This window comes from Mauremys mutica, chromosome 10 (genome assembly GCF_020497125.1).
Source record: "Mauremys mutica isolate MM-2020 ecotype Southern chromosome 10, ASM2049712v1, whole genome shotgun sequence".
Classification (NCBI taxonomy): domain Eukaryota; kingdom Metazoa; phylum Chordata; order Testudines; family Geoemydidae; genus Mauremys; species Mauremys mutica.
In genome coordinates, this window is record NC_059081.1 from 2,155,237 (window position 1) to 2,172,000 (window position 16,764).

Here is a 16,764-nt window from a genome sequence, read left to right on the forward strand (position 1 = left end):
CACCGTCTCCCCGTGCACACCCCTTGCCACTGGAGTTCCATGGGGATGACATTCTGCGCACTTAGTTTAGGGGCTGGGGCTGGGAGTGGGAAAGACGCTGTTCCCCCATTATTTCTGCACAGCAATCTGGGCAGGCGGGGTTATAGCTAGGAGCTGTATTACCTTCTGGGTCCCCTCGACAATGATATGTATTTGCAGTTATATTATCCATCCACTGAAGGTCTCTGTATGCTGTACAGTGGGCCATAGAGGGCGTAGTCCCTGGTAAACAATGGAGACAAAGCTGGAATTCAAGCTGTGTAGGAGTCTGTTTGTTTGTGTCTACAGTTATAGCGGTTTGCTTTAATAAACGCCTTTAAGAAAGACTGTGATTCCATGTGGGGGATGAGGGGGAAAGAGACTGGGATATGGGGCTTTTTACCTCTAGGGAACTGGTTCTGATCCAGCCAGGTCAGGGGCTCTGACTGGCTCAGGGGGTTGGGGAATAGGATATGGGCCTTTTACTTCATGGACACTGGTTTGCATCTGTTCCAGACTGGTAGTGACTGAACGCAGAGACACTACACACCAATATAACAGTTCTTGACAGAAATGGCGGTTTTTATAGACAGGGATAATTGCAACAATGAATCATTCACATTTGGGTACCAAAGAACTGGATACATCTTTGTCTAACTCCTTTCCACAATCTTTAACAGCACAAACTTCCTCCTTTTCGCCAATGTAAAAGAAGAGCTGAGGTGTCATTAGAACGGTAAACGCTCCCCCCCTCTCGCCTGCCTCTCAGTCAGATTCACAGCTGTGCAAAGCCAGAGTCAAGTGCTGCCCAATCAAAGCAGCCACCTCAGACCCCACCTCTTTGCACAGGGTTGGATAACTGCACTAGGCACAGGACAGGGAGAGCCCAGCCCAGACCTCCATGAGCTTTGCCTGGGTGTCTCTGGGCTGGAACAAGCGAAGATGCCTAGAACCCATAGGGATGGATTCAGGTGGGTGTTTGGTTTCTTTAGGTACAAGCCTCTAATGGGGCAGGGGAAACTGTAACCTAATAGGAACAAAATGAATGTCTGAGTCAATATTAACCCCTCAGGGCCTGATTCACTGGTACGACCCTTGTGCCACCCTGATTCATAGCCGCAGTAAAGCTGGCCAGGGAATACCCCCCTGCAGAGGCCGCCTACTCCACAGACACACAGCTCTGCCCCCCTGTGATGAAGCGGGACTGTTCTTGTTGTTTCCTCTGAACACTGTGTGGGTGCCTCAGTTTCCCCTATGCATTTCTTAAGTCTCCAGTGTGCATAAGTGGCCGACACTCTGACTCCTGGCAACAAATGGCCGGGGCCCTTCCCCCCTGCAAGGGAATAGCTAAAGGTGAACAAAGAGATCAGGTGACCTCCTGGCCAGGGAAAGAGACAAAGGCCAGAGAGGAGGGGCTGGAGGGAGTTTCAGTTTGGGGCTGGCTGGGGACGGGGAGTGGGGGCAGACGCGGGGGTCTGCCTCACTGGGCCCCAGAATGAACCCGGCTGAGGGGTCCGGTTCGCGGTACCTACAAGCTCTGTTTCAGACCCTGTTCCTGTCGTCTAATAAACCTCTGTGTTACTGGCTGGCTGAGAGTCACGTCTGACTGCGCAGTGGGGGGGCAGGACCCTGTGGCCCCCCAGGACCCCGCCTGGGCGGACTCGCTGGGGGAAGCGCACGGAGGGGCAGAGGATGCTGAATGCTCCAAGGAGAGACCCAGGAGGTGAAGCCGTGGGAGCTTCTTGTCCTGCAGACAGGCTGCTCCGAGGGAGAGGAGGCTCCCCAGGGTCCTGCCTGGCTTGGTGGGGAGCAGTTCCAGGCAAGGGCGGCACTAGGAATTTGGCCGCCCCAAGCAGGGCGGCACGCCGTGGGGGGCGCGCTGCCGGTCGCCGGTCCCACGGCTCCGGGGGACCTCTTGCAGACGTGCCTGCGGAGGGTGCGCTGGTCCCACGGCTCCAGTGAAGCATCCGCAGGCGTGCCTGTGGGAGGTCCACCCGAGCTGTGGGACCAGCGAACCCTCTGCAGTCATGCATGCGGAAGGTCCGCCGGAGCTGCCTGCCGCCCTGCCGGCAAAATGCCGCCCCAAGCGCGTGCTTGGCGCACTGGGGTCTGGAGCCGGCCCTGGTTCCAGGGTATCGCCCAGGGACTCCGTGACAGCCCCTCCCCGAGGAGTCCCCAGCACAAGGTGTTCCTGGGTGGGAGGGCGCATGGCTGGGGTGATCCTGGGCCCAGGCTAACCTAGGTGGCTGTAAGCCCTGGAGCCAGGCCACAGGTGAGGCCTCAGGCTGCCGCAGGGTAGGTTAGCCACCAACGGCCAGTCCTTGGCTCTGCATAGGGACACAGGGCTGGGAGGGGCCTCCTGGCTCATGGCGTCCAGGCCTGTTACCGCAGGCGGCCCCTGTCCAGGCGGGGGTGGGCCTGGGCGTGTACCAGGATCTTGGGAAGAGTGAGCGTGGCAGTCAGGGGGCGGGAGTGTGGGGGACCGTGACCCCGAGGAGGGATGGGAGTGGTGGGGAGTGTGATGTTGGGGGGCAGGGCCGAGAAGGGATGAGTGTGATGATGAGAGGAGATAGCAATGGGGAGGGGATGAGTGTGACAAGGTAGGGAAGAGGGTGAGATTAGTATAACGGGGTTGGAGTGGGTGTAACAGGGCAGGGGTGAGTGTGAAAGGGCAGGAGGGGGTGAGTGTGATAGTGAGGGGTGAGTGTGACAGGGCAGGAGGGGGTGAGTGTGACAGGGTGGGGTGAGTGACAGGAAGGATGTGGGTGTGACAGGTGGGGGTGAGTGTGACAAAGTAGGGGAGAGGGTGAGGTGAGTGTGTTAAGGAGTCTCGGGGAGCCAGGGCCCTGCACCCCACTTCCTGTGACTCCCCAGGACTCTCAGCCAGCCAGTGACACAGAAGGTTTATGAGCCGACAGGAACACGGTCCCAAGCGGAGCGGGTAGGTACAACCAGAACCCCTCAATCGAGTCCTTCTGGGGGTTCAGGGAGCTTAGACCCCAGCTTGGGGTTCCCTGCGTTGCACCACCCAGCCCAAACTGAAACTAAAAATTCCTCCAGCCGCTTTCTCCCCCCCCCTCCTCCTCTCCTTTGTTCAGTCTCCCGGGCAGAAGGTGTCACTTCTCCCACCCCCCTCCTGGCTCAGGTTACAGCTCAGGTAGCTTCCTTCTCATCCCCAGTGTAACTCCCAGTGTAACTCAGGCACCATCTATTAACTGGTTTTCTACATGCAGCTGAATGCTGCTGACCCAGGCTGGCATTTCCAAGAGTCGGGGAATCCGCTAGAGCAACTGGCTCACTGGAAATCCCAGTAGTTCAACTTCTGTTACCTGACACAAGGGAAAGGAAACGTAGTAACAAGAAAAAAAAGAAAACATTCCCAGGTCAAATCCGCCCCGCTCCCTGCTCCGGCACAGAGTGTAATGGGGGTGGGAGTGTGACAGGGCAGGGATCAGTGTCACAGGGCAGGAGGGGAGAATGTGACAGGGAAGCTGTGGGTGTGACGGGCAGGGGTGAGAGTGATGGGGAGGTGAGTGTGACAGGTGGGGTGGATGTGACAGGAAGGAGGTGAGTGTGACAGGGCACGGTTGAGTGCGACAGGTCTGTGGTGAGTGTGATGGTGTGAGTGTGACAGGGTTGTGGTGAGTGTGACAGGGTGGGGTGAGCGTGACAGGATGGGGGTGAGTGTGATGGAGTGAGTGTGACAGGGCTGAGGTCAGTGTGACTGGGCAGGGGTGAGTGTGATGGGTGAGTGTGACAGGGCTGTGGGGAGTGTGACAGGGTGGGGTGAGTGTGATGGGGTGAGTGTGACAGGCTGTGCTGAGTGTGACGGGAGGAGGTGAGTGGGACAGGGCAGGGGAGAGTGGGACACGGAGAAGGTGAGTGTGATGGGGTGAGTGTGACAGGGAGGCGGTGTGACAGGGCTGTGCTGAGTGTGACAGGGAGGAGGTGAGTGTGACATGGCAGGGTGAGTGTGACATGGCGGGGTGAGTGTGACAGGGAGGTGGTGAGTGTGAGGGGGTGAGTGTGACAGGGAGGAGGTGAGTGTGACATGGTGGGGTGAGTGTGACAGGGAGAAGGTGAGTGTGAGGGGGTGAGTGTGACAGGGAGGAGGTGAGTGTGACATGGCAGGGTGAATGTAACATGGCGGGGTGAGTGTGATGGGATGAGTGTGACAGGGAGGCAGTGAGTGTGAGGGGGTGAGTGTGACAGGGAGGAGGTGAGTGTGACAGGGAGAAGGTGAGTGTGGGGGTGAGTGTGACAGGGTGGAGGTGAGTGTGACAGGGGTGAGTGTGACAGGGTGGGGTGAATGTGATGGGAGTGAGTGTGACAGGGTGGAGGTGAGTGTGACAGGGGTGAGTGTGACAGGGTGGGGTGAGTGTGATGGGAGTGAGTGTGACAGGGAGGCGGTGAGTGTGACAGGGAGGTGGTGAGTGTGACAGGGAGGAGGTGAGTGTGACAGGGAGAAGGTGAGTGTGGGGGGGTGAGTGTGACAGGGTGGAGGTGAGTGTGACAGGGTGGGGTGAGTGTGATGGGAGTGAGTGTGACAGGGAGTGAGTGTGACAGGGCGGGGGCAGCCCCCGGCCGGGGGGCGCTGGGGTGTCTCCGGGGCGCGGGGGTGAGCGCGCCTGGGGGGGGCCGGGAGCGGGGGAGGCGGCGGGCCGGGCCCGGGCCATGTCCCCCCCCGCCCCTCCCCCCAGCTCCCGGGCTCGCAGCTGGCCCGCGGGCGGCTGTTTGCGAAGAGTTAAGGAGGCGGAAAATGCAGGAGGCGCCCGCGCCCGGCTCCATAGAAACCCGCCCGCCCGCCCGGCCGCCTGCAGCGGGGACTTGATGAGAGTCTGATGCGGGCCCGATAGGGGGGGCGGGGGCCGGAGCGGGATCGCGGCTTTAATTACAGCGCGCGCTCTGCAGAGGAAATTGCTGCAGCCGGGCCCCGCGCCCCTCGCAAGTTGCCTGGAAACTGCCCCCCCCTCCCCGTCCCGGTCCCGCTGCCAGTTATCCCCCAGCAGCGGCGCCCTGATCAGCGGGGCCGGAATAATAAACCATGCAGCCCGCGGGCCGCTCCCAGAGCTGCCATGAGACACGGTGCCGGAGCCCAGCCGCTGCTGCTCAACATGTACCTGCCAGGTACGGGCCCCCCCGCCCCCGCCCCCGCCCCGCGGGGACCCGGCCCGAGGGCACGGGGATGGGCTCCCCGCCCGCTCCTGCGCCTCCCCCGGCTCCCCGAGCCGGCAGCCCGGCTCCTGGGCACGTCAGTCTCTGCCGGGCACCGGCCGTCTCCCCTTCGCCCCCGCCCCCGGCCCGAGGGCACGGGGATGGGCTCCCCGCCCGCTCCTGCGCCTCCCCCGGCTCCCCGAGCCGGCAGCCCGGCTCCTGGGCACGTCAGCCCCTGCCATCCCCTGCCAGGCACCGGCCGTCTCCCCTTCGCCGCCGCTCCCCGGCCGGGCGGCGGAGTTTGTATCCTATTTAAAGCGGCCCGGGCTCTGTCGGAAATCGGATTTCCTTTTTCCTGGACGCGTTTCCTGGCTTCATAGCCCCAGCGGGGGGGAAGCGGCCGCCGGCGCGCAGGGGGCTGGGGACCGGGCAGCGCTTTAAAAGCCGCCCAGCGGGCGCTGGGGAGCCGCAAAGCGACTCCGGAGCGGGCTGGGACCTGGCCCCGTGCGAACGCGTCTCTGTCTCCGCCCCAGATCCAGTCGGAGAGACTCTGTTCAAGGAGGGGAAGAGCCCGGCGTGGGGATCGCTCAGCCCCGGCGTGCAGAAAGGTAAGGGCGCCACGTCCATCCTTCCCGCCGGGCCCCTCCGCTCGCACCGCGCCCGGCCGCGCCAACCCGGAGCCTTTACACGGCGCTTCGCGGCTGGGGCGCGGCGCGTCTTTCGGCTCCTGCGGAGGGTCGGGAACCTTGCCGGGGGCAGGGCAGGGGTATTCGCCCCCCGCCCGGCACTGGGGCCAGGCTGGAAATGAGACAAGGGCGACCCGGCCCTTTGGGGGGAAGCAGGAGGACCCTGCTGGGGGATCCCCTCTCCCACGCGCGGGGAAATTGCACGGGTGGGATGGGCGCTTTTCAAACCCTGGAATTTAGCTCCGCGGAATCGGGGCGCCGCGTTCCGGGCCGGGACCCAGAGATTCGAGTTCCCGCCAGCTGGGAGACCGGGGCTTTGTTTTCGGGAACGGGGTGGTGGTGCTGGTAATTCGTTTTTCCCCCGGAAACGCCGGGCGGGAGCGGAGCCCGAAACCTACATTTTCCTCCAGACCCGGCGCCTCCAGCTTCTGCCAAACCCCGCCGGATTATTGGAAACAACGAAAGGAAAGTCCCGCCCCACCCTGCACCCCCAAATCCCACTGCCTGAGCTGGGGGGAGGGGAGCCCAAGGGGCTGGCCGAACTGGAATCCGAATTGGCCGCGAACTCCCGTGCGCTTTACGCGGAGTCTGACCCACGCGCGGAAACCTGCCCTCGGGGTTCCGGAGGAGAATTTCGATTCGCTCGTTTGCAAATTCGGTGCGGGTTCAACTTTCGATGTGGGGATTCGGAGAGAGGCTGGAGGCCACTCGGGACCGATGGACTCTCCCACGAGACCTGCCCGTTAGCTCGAGTCCCAGGGGTCGCCGCGCTGCGATCGCAGGAATCCGGCGGACCGCGCTGCCCAATGTACCAAACAGCGCATAATAGTCAAGGCGAGAGTTAGATTTAAAACAAAACCGAGCCCGAAGAAACCCCCCAAACCCGCCCACTGTTAAATCTGCTCCTCGGACAGACTCGTGTCCGTCTCGCTCCCTTTAAAACACCGCCCCTTGTAACCTGGAGCCCTGGCCATCAACCTGATCCGGATCTGCCCATTCGCGCCCAGCCCGCGATTAGTTCCCGCCTGTGGATTCACCCCGGATTCAATTCTGGTTTGTGGGTCCTCGGATCCGAGTGTCCCGGCGCCGCATTCGCCAAGCGGAGCTCGAGGGGAACCGGGGTGTGTGGAGTGAGAAGGCGCAGAGCTTAAGAAACTGGCCCGGTCGCTCTCCCGGCCCCCGCGCTACCCGGCGCGGATCAATCCGGGTGTGCGGGACTCACGGGCTCCGCGCCGCTGCGATGTTCTCAAAACGGTTTAACCGCATTTTTTGCACCTACTGGCTATTGTCAATACACCGCCACCAGCAACGATCGATATAAACGGGCTGTGGCCAGAACACCCCAAACCCGACAACCCCGAATAACAAACCCCCGGAGGAGCTGGCGGGCGGCTGACATACGCCAGGCTAGTCTGTGCCGGTTAATACCCGGTTCTTTGGGTTTGTTCCCGTTAGCCCCAGTGTCCGAACGGCGATTCGTGGCACGCGATAGAATCGGGCGCTATCGGAGTGTATGGACCGGTCGGGGTGTGGCAGGAGAGGGGGGGGATTTGAGAACAGAGGCTGCAGCGACCGGACAGACAATGCTGGGCCGGGGTCGGGGCGGCTGCAGGCTGGATGCCGGGGGCAGCAGGGTCGGGGGTCGGGGCGGCTACAGGCTGGATGCCGGGGGCAGCAGGGGCGGGGGTCGGGGCGGCTGCAGGCTGGATGCCGGGGGCAGCAGGGGCGGGGGTCGGGGCGGCTGCAGGCTGGATGCCGGGGGCAGCAGGGGCGGGGGTCGGGGCGGCTGCAGGCTGGATGCCGGGGGCAGCAGGGGCGGGTCGGGGCGGCTGCAGGCTGGATGTCGGGGGCAGCAGGGGCGGGGGTCGGGGCGGCTGCAGGCTGGATGTCGGGGGCAGCAGGGGCGGGGGTCGGGGCGGCTGCAGGCTGGATGTCGGGGGCAGCAGGGGCGGGGGTCGGGGCGGCTGCAGGCTGGATGCCGGGGGCAGCAGGGGCGGGGGTCGGGGCGGCTGCATGCTGGATGCCGGGGGCAGCAGGGGCGGGGGTCGGGGCGGCTGCAGGCTGGATGCCGGGGGCAGCAGGGGCGGGGGTCGGGGCGGCTGCAGGCTGGTTGCCGGGGGCAGCAGGCTCTCGAGTAGGGTGGGGGGGGATTTGCCCAGGACTTTGGGGGCTGCTCAGACAAAGACGGAGCAGGCATCTGGGTGTCTCGGGCACCGAGGCGACACCATGTAGTTACCGTGCCCTGAAAACGCCCTATGAAGGCGCCGGCCGGACCCTCACCAGCCCTTTCTGCCAGCCAGGTTCCCTGTTACCCCGTTCCCCCCCCCAGGGCTACGGCCCGGCCAGGCACCCGCGGAGAAGTATGAATTCAGCGGTGCCTGTGAGTAACCCACTGGCCAGGCACTGCCAGGCTCCAGCTCCCGGGCAGGGGTGAAAGGTCTCCCGGCCCCTGTACAATGATCCGGGGGAAGAGCTCAGGGCCGCCCGTTCCAGGGAGCTGCAGTGGCCGGGGTGGGACCGTCTGTCTCTCGCCCCCGCCCCTCCTCCCCGTGCCTCGCTTTCCCCGTGACTGCCTGGGGTTGGCGTGAACGGGAGCGGCTGGGCTAGGAGCGCTCGTCCGAACGCAGCCCGGAGCCGCAGCCTCCCCCCGCTGGGCGCTTTGGGGTGCGGCTCCCCGAGAACCCTGCACTCCCGCCCCCCGCATCCCCTCGGCCCGGACCTGCAGCACCCGGCGAGCAGAGCTGGGGCCCGGTTCATGCAGCCCCAGCCCCGCAGACAGCGGCAGAGGCCCGAGAGCCGGCGGGGCAGGGCGGGGAGGCGGCGGCTGCTGGCAGTAGCTGCCGGCGGGGAGGCTGCGCACGCGGAGGGGGGGCCTTGCAGTCTGCCCGGCTCAGCCCCCGATACTGGGAGGCAGGGGCTGCTCCCAGCGGTGCGGGGCAGCCGGCTTGAACCGATCTGCTAGGGAGCGAGAGGGGACGCCCCGGGGTTGGCTTCCTTGAGGACTGGACCATGACAGACCCATTCGGACCCACGACCGGGTTAGACCAGGACGTTCTCTCCACCCTGTCTCAGGGCAACGGGCCAGTCAATGAAAGGGGCAAATCCAGAACAGAGCCCAGGGGAGCAGTTCCCACGACACACACGTAGCCGGCGGAACTCGCTGCCACGAGATTTCCGTGGTAGAAAATAACCAGGGTACCCGATGGGTGATAGGACACTGGGCTAGACGGACCCGGGTCTGATCGCTCTGGCCATGCCTGTCCCATGTCACCCCCTCTTCCCAGTGTTCTGAGCTGAGGAGCCCGCGTTCCAGAGCGGCACCCCCCAGTCTCAGCCATCCCCCCCCCCCGGAGTGCGGGCTGCACGCGCAGAACCATTGCGCCCTGGGCCTGGGGCACAGCAGGGGTTAAATCCCTATGCATCGGCCCCCAGTGCTAACCCCAGACAGCAGCACCGGGGGCACAGACGGGGCCCCTGGGCCATCCAACAGTCTGAACGCCCAGAGCAAGCGTCACCAATGCGCGGTGCGAAAGCGGGGGCTGGCCTGGTTTACTCTGCCCCAGGCCGCAGGCAGCACCACACCCTGTTCGGGGCAGCGCATTGCCGGGACGGTGCTGACAAACTCAGAGCAGCGTCACAGGTCCTGGCTCTGGCTTGGATAGGACATGGCTGAGGGGTCACTGCAAGGAGTAGAAGGGTGCAAACCCTGAGGAAGGCAGGGGGTTATTTAGGGCACTGGGGGTTGAACTGGGAGTTATGGGGTGAAATTGAGAAAGAGAAAACATGAGCTGCGCTATTATCAGTGGTATCCCGACTCTTAGGAAACCAATGAGGGGAAACAGAGGACATTCCCAACCAGGCACAGATATTCCTGCTGCTTCGAAAGGGCTGATTCCCAAAGCTGAGGAAAAAAATCCGTGAAATTGACTGGGAGGAAAATTTTAGAGAGAAGAACGTAGGCGAAAATTGGGAGCTCTTTAAGGAGAGTTTATTCAGTGGCCAAAAAAGCCACGGATCTACAACTGTGAAAGGACAACTTTGATTTAAAGCCCATCCTGGTTCAGTGGTGAGGCGAAGGCAGCACTTGGAAATGAAAAAAAGCCATACTAACAAATGGGGAAAAGAGGAAATAGATTGCAATCGCTATAAATTAGAAGTAGTGAAGTGTAGAAAATTGATAAAGGAAGCCGAAGACATCAGGGAAAAATCCATGGCTGGCAGGAAATTAAGAAGGAGTTTTTAGAGTATTATAAACAAAAGAAATACTAGTAATGGTACAGGCTCGTTGCTAGACAGAGATGGTGAAATTGTTAATGATGCAGAAAAGGCAGAAGTGTTCAATAAATATTTATGTTCTATATTTGGAAAGAAGCAGGCTGACGTACTTGTATCACATGAGGAAGATGAAGTACTTTCCAGTCCATTAGTAACTCAGGAGGATGTTAAACAACGTCTACTAGGGCTAAATAGTTTTAAATCAGCAGGACCAGATAACTTGCACCGAAGAGTCTTTAAAGAGTTGGCTAAGGAGATTTCTGGCCCGCTCACCTTCATTTTTAATAATTTTTGTAATACAAGGGACATACCAGAAGACAGGAAAAGTGCTGATGTTGTGCCAATATTTGAAAAGGGCAAGTGGAATGACCCAGGTAACCGTAGGCTGACATCAGCACTGGGCAGAACAATGGGAAAACTGCCACGGGATTCAGCTGATAAAGAAATAAAGGACAGGACTATAAGGAATGAGGCCAGCATAGGGCTTGTCAAACAAACCTGATCTCAGACTTTGCTGAAATAGCAAGTCTGGCTGGCAGAGGTACCTGCACACCTGGAACACACACTGACTTTGGGAAGGCTCGTGCACTATGCGATATCCACGGAGCACATGTTAAATGCACCAGGAACTGGCCGAGGTCAGTGGGGAACCAGGGATCTCTGCTGGTGGGACGGCTGCGTATTGTCCCACCAGCTTCAGTAAACGGGACGGACAGACCCGTCCATGCTGGGATGTGCAGGGTTCTGGGTGCAGTGGTGAACAATCTCCAAGGGGGCAGCGTGTGGGGCTGGGAGGGGGTGTCCATGGGTATGTTACGCACACACAGGAACACACAGGTATGTTACACACACAGCACCACATGGGTATGTTACACGCATATGGGCATGTTACGCACTCATGGGAACACACATGTATGTTACACACACACACACACACACAGAGGTATGTTACACACACACACAGCACCACACAGGTATGTTACACACTCAGGCACACACAGGTATGTTACACACTTGGGTACACACAGGTATGTTACACACACAGAGGCACATATGGGTATGTTACACACACGGGCATGTTACACACTCACAGGCACACGTGTATGTTACACACACACAGAGGCACACACAGGTATGTTATACACACACAGTACCACACAGGTATGTTACACACTCGGGCACACACAGGTATGTTACACACTCGGGCACACACAGGTATGTTATACACACACAGTACCACACAGGTATGTTACACACTCGGGCACACACAGGTATGTTACACACACACACAGAGGGATGTTACGGGGGCCGTTTTGTTGATGTACGTGACTCTGCAGTAAAATCAGAGCCGCGTCTCCTGCCGTGTTTGACCTCCTGCCCCCCATGCAGCCCCCCCCTTGTTGCCGAGTGTTTTGCATGGGTCCATGGGTCCCACACACACACTCCTCCCAACATGTGGTGTGTCTCAGCCAGTGCCCCCACAGCAGTGACGTGGGTGAAACCAGGCAATCCCTGTGCTCTCGAATGAACTCACACAGGAAAATGATCAAAGACAAAAACACCCCGTCACCTGCGGGGGAACATCACCACCCTCACCCCCTGTCTGAGCCCCGCTCCATCCTGGTCCTCAGAGGGAACCTGCACAACGCTTTGAAAAGACAGAGCCGGTGAGCGCAGTTCATCACTCCGCTTTATGAGCCATAAATCCAGGGTCTCAAAATCCTGCTCTGAGCAGAGACCCTGGATTTATGGCTCATTACAACGTCTGCCACCCAGTAGCCCCCACAGCTCTTAACCCCCTTGAATGGTTTCAGGGCGGTGGCCGTGTTAGTCAGCGAGGAGCCCTTGGGGCACCTTAGAGACTAGCGCAGTTATTGGGGCAGAAGCTTTCGTGGGCCAGAGCCCACGTCCCCGGGTGCCGGGAGGGAGGGACAGACACGGCCCATGAAGAGATGGGGGTCGCCGTACCAAGTCTAACGAGACAATTCAATGGGCCCTTACAACACGTGCTAACTACGTGCGCTGAACACTCCGTTCCACCTGCATTAAGGGCTCCCTGCGGCGTGAACACATCCCAGCCCCGCCAGAAGCTGGTCCAACAAGAGAGATCTCCTCCCCCGCCGCCGTGTCTCTAATAACATTTGTGGCGTTGCTGGTTTCGTGCCACTTGGGGGCAGCACATGCTGGGGATGGGCTGGACCGTGTCCAGACAGGGCACTGACCCCGCTGCCAGACGGCCCCGGTTACCGGGCGCAGTGACTTGGGGCAGGCAGGGTGTCACGGACTCACAGGTCGGGCCCATGCGTGGCCCCGTGCGGCCCATGGGGGGAGCCCCCTGCAGTGCGACAGCCCTTCTCGGGGGGCCACTGTCTCGGGGTCAGGCCCCTCCACCTCCTGGAGCCGCACCTCTCTGAGCCTCAGCACGTCTGTCTGTGCCGTGGGCCCCCTCAGGGAGTCCACACGCTCTGCACCCCCGCCAGGCCTCCACCCCCCGAAGGGGTTGATGCCCCCCCCCTGCTCTCTAGCCCGGAGCGACTCTCCGCCAGCGTAACACAGGAGGGTTTATTGGGCGTTGAACCCAGCACAGGAAACTCTCCGGCCTCAGGCCTGGCCTCCCTCAGCCCAGCACATCCCAGTCCCCTGCAGCCAGGGGGGCTCTGCCTGCTCCCCCCCTCCAGCCCCGAGCCCCCCTGCTTCCCAGCTGGGCCTCCGATACCCCCGGCCCCAAGCCCCCTATGTCCATTGGCTTCTCTCCAGGGAAACAGGGTCGTAAACAGGCAGACCTGGGTCTCCTCTCAGCCCCCCTCTGGCCCCTCTGGCTGGAGCCGGCTGGTCAGGTCACCGGGGTCCTCTCCCCGCAGCCCATTGTCCCCCACTGGCCAGAACCGGCTGCGACTCCTGAGCTGGGTCTCCGGGTCCCCAAGTCACCGGTCTCTGGGGTCTCCGTTCTCTACGCCAGTGGTTAGGGTCCCAAGTTCCCTCTCCGGTCCCCTGTAACAAGAACCCCCCTCTCCCTCACCTTGTTAAACCCCTGGCACGGGAGGAAACAGTCCCACCCCAAACCATTGGAAACCCAAGAAAATCCCCCATAGGAAACAAGGAAAAACAAGAAACTCCCCCCGTTCGTCACACAAGGGGGGTGAGCCCCTCCCTCCGCAGGACCCACAGAGGGCAGCACCGGGGAGCAGCTGCTCTGGGGCTTTTCGGGCCCGCGGGCGATCATCTTCCCAGCCCGTCCCTGTAACGCCTGAGCTGGGCACGGCCGGGGTGTCCCCACCAACGCGCTGCTCTCGGGGCAGCTCTCCAGACGTTCAGGCAGCGGGTGGGGGGCGGGACTTGTCCAGTGCCAGCCCTCGCCCCCAGCCGTGCTATGGGAACGGCTGATCACTGTGGCTCCCCGGGGGCTCCCGGCCGCTCAGGACCCCATGTGGCAATTGCCAGGGCTGGATGCAAGCCCCGGGGGCTGTGGCGGGGCAGGGTGACGCGCCGGGGCGGGCATAGCCCTGTGATGACCCATGTCCATCCGCCCCAGGGCAGATGCCCCAGGTTACAGGCTCGGACCCTGCCCCCGCCAGGCACAGTCGCGCTCACCGTCTGCCCCTTGGCCTCGCAGGCAGCGGGCAGATCCAGCTGTGGCAGTTCCTCCTGGAGCTCCTGTCGGACCGCGCCAACCTGAGCTGCATCGCCTGGGAGGGCACCACCGGGGAGTTCAAGCTGATCGACCCGGACGAGGTGGCCCGGCGCTGGGGCGAGCGCAAGAGCAAGCCCAACATGAACTACGACAAGCTGAGCCGGGCCCTGCGCTACTACTACGACAAGAGCATCATGACCAAGGTGCACGGGAAGCGCTACGCCTACAAGTTCGACTTCCAGGGCCTGGCGCAGGTCTGCCAGCCCGCCGCCCCCGACCACGCCCTCTACAAGTTCCAGGGCAACCTGGCGCCCCTGCCCTTCTCGGGGATCTCCAAACTCAACCTCATGGCCCCGGGGGTGACGCCCACCAGCTTCTCCTACTGGCCAGGGGCCGCCCCCGCCCTCTACCCCGGCCACGGCCTGCAGCCCTCCGCCCCCTTCAGCGCCATGGCCGCCTCCCACATCAACAACATGAATAACCACTACCACTAGAGCCCGCCGGGGCGTGCCGGGGGCGGGGGGGCTTGCCTTTGGGTTCCCCTTCGAGGGACCCCCCTTTGCTTGCGGCCCTTCGGGGGGAGAGGGGGCTTTTCTGAGTGGGTGGCTGGACCCCGTAAGAGATGGGTCCGTCTCCCTGCCCACCTCACCCTCATCCCCTCTGAGCCAGGACAGCAATTAGGCCGAGCCAGCGCCCCACCGGCAATGCCAGCCATGCCCAGAGGGTGAGGTTCTCCCAGGGCAGCATCTGGGGGTGGTGGGGAAGAGGCAGCTTGCGGCCGGGGTCGCCAGGCTGCAGTCACCAGAGGCCCCAGGCCCAGCATCTCTCTAGCCCAGCCCCTCTGTCTGCCATGGGGCCCAGCCTCTCTCTAGCCCAGCCCCTCTGTCTGCTGGGGGCCCAGCATCTCTCTAGCCCAGCCCCTCTGTCTGCCGGGGGGCCCAGCCTCTCTCTAGCCCAGCCCCTCTGTCTGCCGTGGGGCCCAGCCTCTCTCTAGCCCAGCCCCTCTGTCTGCCATGGGGCCCAGCATCTCCCTAGCCCACCCCCTCTGTCTGCCAGGGGGACCCAGCATCTCTCTAGCCCAGCCCCTCTGTCTGCCGGGGGGACCCAGCATCTCTCTAGCCCAGCCCCTCTGTCTGCCGGGGGGACCCAGCATCTCTCTAGCCCAGCCCCTCTGTCTGCCGGGGGGCCCAGCATCTCTCTAGCCCAGCCCCTCTGTCTGCCATGGGGCCCAGCATCTCCCTAGCCCAGCCCCTCTGTCTGCCGGGGGGACCCAGCATCTCTCTAGCCCAGCCCCTCTGTCTGCCGGGGGGCCCAGCATCTCTCTAGCCCAGCCCCTCTGTCTGCCGTGGGGGCCCAGCATCTCTCTAGCCCAGCCCCTCTGTCTGCCGTGGGGCCCAGCATCTCTCTAGCCCAGCCCCTCTGTCTGCCGGGGGGACCCAGCATCTCTCTAGCCCAGCCCCTCTGTCTGCCAGGGGGGACCCAGCATCTCTCTAGCCCAGCCCCTCTGTCTGCCATGGGGCCCAGCATCTCTCTAGCCAGCCCCTCTGTCTGCCGTGGGGGCCCAGCATCTCTCTAGCCCAGCCCCTCTGTCTGCCGTGGGGGCCCAGCATCTCTCTAGCCCAGCCCCTCTGTCTGCCATGGGGCCCAGCATCTCCCTAGCCCAGCCCCTCTGTCTGCTAGCCCAGCCCCTCTGTCTGCCAGGGGGTCCCAGCATCTCTCTAGCCCAGCCCCTCTGTCTGCCGTGGGGGCCCAGCATCTCTCTAGCCCAGCCCCTCTGTCTGCCATGGGGCCCAGCATCTCCCTAGCCCACCCCCTCTGTCTGCCAGGGGGACCCAGCATCTCTCTAGCCCAGCCCCTCTGTCTGCCGGGGGGACCCAGCATCTCTCTAGCCCAGCCCCTCTGTCTGCCGGGGGGACCCAGCATCTCTCTAGCCCAGCCCCTCTGTCTGCCGGGGGGACCCAGCATCTCTCTAGCCCAGCCCCTCTGTCTGCCGTGGGGCCCAGCATCTCTCTAGCCCAGCCCCTCTGTCTGCCGTGGGGCCCAGCATCTCCCTAGCCCACCCCCTCTGTCTGCCGGGGGGACCCAGCATCTCTCTAGCCCAGCCCCTCTGTCTGCCGGGGGGACCCAGCATCTCTCTAGCCCAGCCCCTCTGTCTGCCGGGGGGGCCCAGCATCTCCCTAGCCCAGTCCCTCTGTCTGCCGTGGGGGCCCAGCATCTCTCTAGCCCAGCCCCTCTGTCTGCCATGGGGCCCAGCATCTCTCTAGCCCAGTCCCTCTGTCTGCCGGGGGGACCCAGCATCTCTCTAGCCCAGCCCCTCTGTCTGCCGGGGGGGCCCAGCATCTCTCTAGCCCAGCCCCTCTGTCTGCCGTGGGGGCCCAGCATCTCTCTAGCCCAGCCCCTCTGTCTGCCGGGGGGCCCAGCATCTCTCTAGCCCAGCCCCTCTGTCTGCCAGGGGGCCCAGCCTCTCTCTAGCCCAGCCCCTCTGTCTGCCATGGGGCCCAGCATCTCCCTAGCCCACCCCCTCTGTCTGCCATGGGGGGACCCAGCATCTCTCTAGCCCAGCCCCTCTGTCTGCCGGGGGGGCCCAGCATCTCCCTAGCCCAGCCCCTCTGTCTGCCGGGGGGACCCAGCATCTCTCTAGCCCAGCCCCTCTGTCTGCCAGGGGGGCCCAGCCTCTCTCTAGCCAGCCCCTCTGTCTGCCATGGGGCCCAGCATCTCCCTAGCCCAGCCCCTCTGTCTGCCGGGGGCTGCCAGGAGAGTCTTGCTCAAACGCCAACCCTCGTGCATCAGCGCATGAGCCAGGCCCTGGGCTCAGGAGGAAATGCCCCCTCCCCCGCCGGGGGCCGATTCATGCCTGGCAGAGGAGTCACGCCTGCCCCTGAAGCAGCTGGTCTGGGGCACCGTCAGAGGAGGGATCCCAGGCTAGATGGGTCCCTAGTCTCATTTAGGGCCGTGTGAAAGTAGGGGGAGATACGGAGGTAGATGGGCCTATTGCTCTGA

At 62.7% G+C, this 16,764-nt stretch overlaps 1 protein-coding gene across 2 annotated transcripts; it reads left to right on the forward strand.

Annotated features, from left to right (window-relative positions):
- The first annotated feature begins 928 nt into the window (after positions 1-928).
- Positions 929-15,420, forward strand: FEV (FEV transcription factor, ETS family member). 2 transcript variants are annotated; one of them, XM_045031774.1, is made up of 3 exons: positions 929-989; positions 5,706-5,780; positions 13,747-15,420. In XM_045031774.1, the coding sequence occupies exons 1-3, from the start codon at positions 980-982 to the stop codon at positions 14,256-14,258; spliced, it is 597 nt and encodes a 198-aa protein (XP_044887709.1). In that variant the 5' UTR covers positions 929-979; the 3' UTR covers positions 14,259-15,420. The 2 variants fall into 2 exon arrangements, with proteins under 2 accessions (XP_044887709.1, XP_044887710.1); XM_045031775.1 differs by lacking the exon at positions 929-989 and adding an exon at positions 5,034-5,145.
- Positions 15,421-16,764: the final 1,344 nt, after the last annotated feature.

What these genes read in the sequence shown, in the direction of transcription:
- FEV (XM_045031775.1), top strand. Translation starts at nt 5,094, where the DNA reads ATGAGACACGGTGCCGGAGCCCAGCCGCTGCTGCTCAACATGTACCTG. An exon ending in GCTCAACATGTACCTGCCAG is followed by an intron (nt 5,146 to 5,705) that starts GTACGGGCCCCC and finishes TCTCCGCCCCAG; the next exon opens with ATCCAGTCGGAGAGACTCTG. An exon ending in CAGCCCCGGCGTGCAGAAAG is followed by an intron (nt 5,781 to 13,746) that starts GTAAGGGCGCCA and finishes TTGGCCTCGCAG; the next exon opens with GCAGCGGGCAGATCCAGCTG.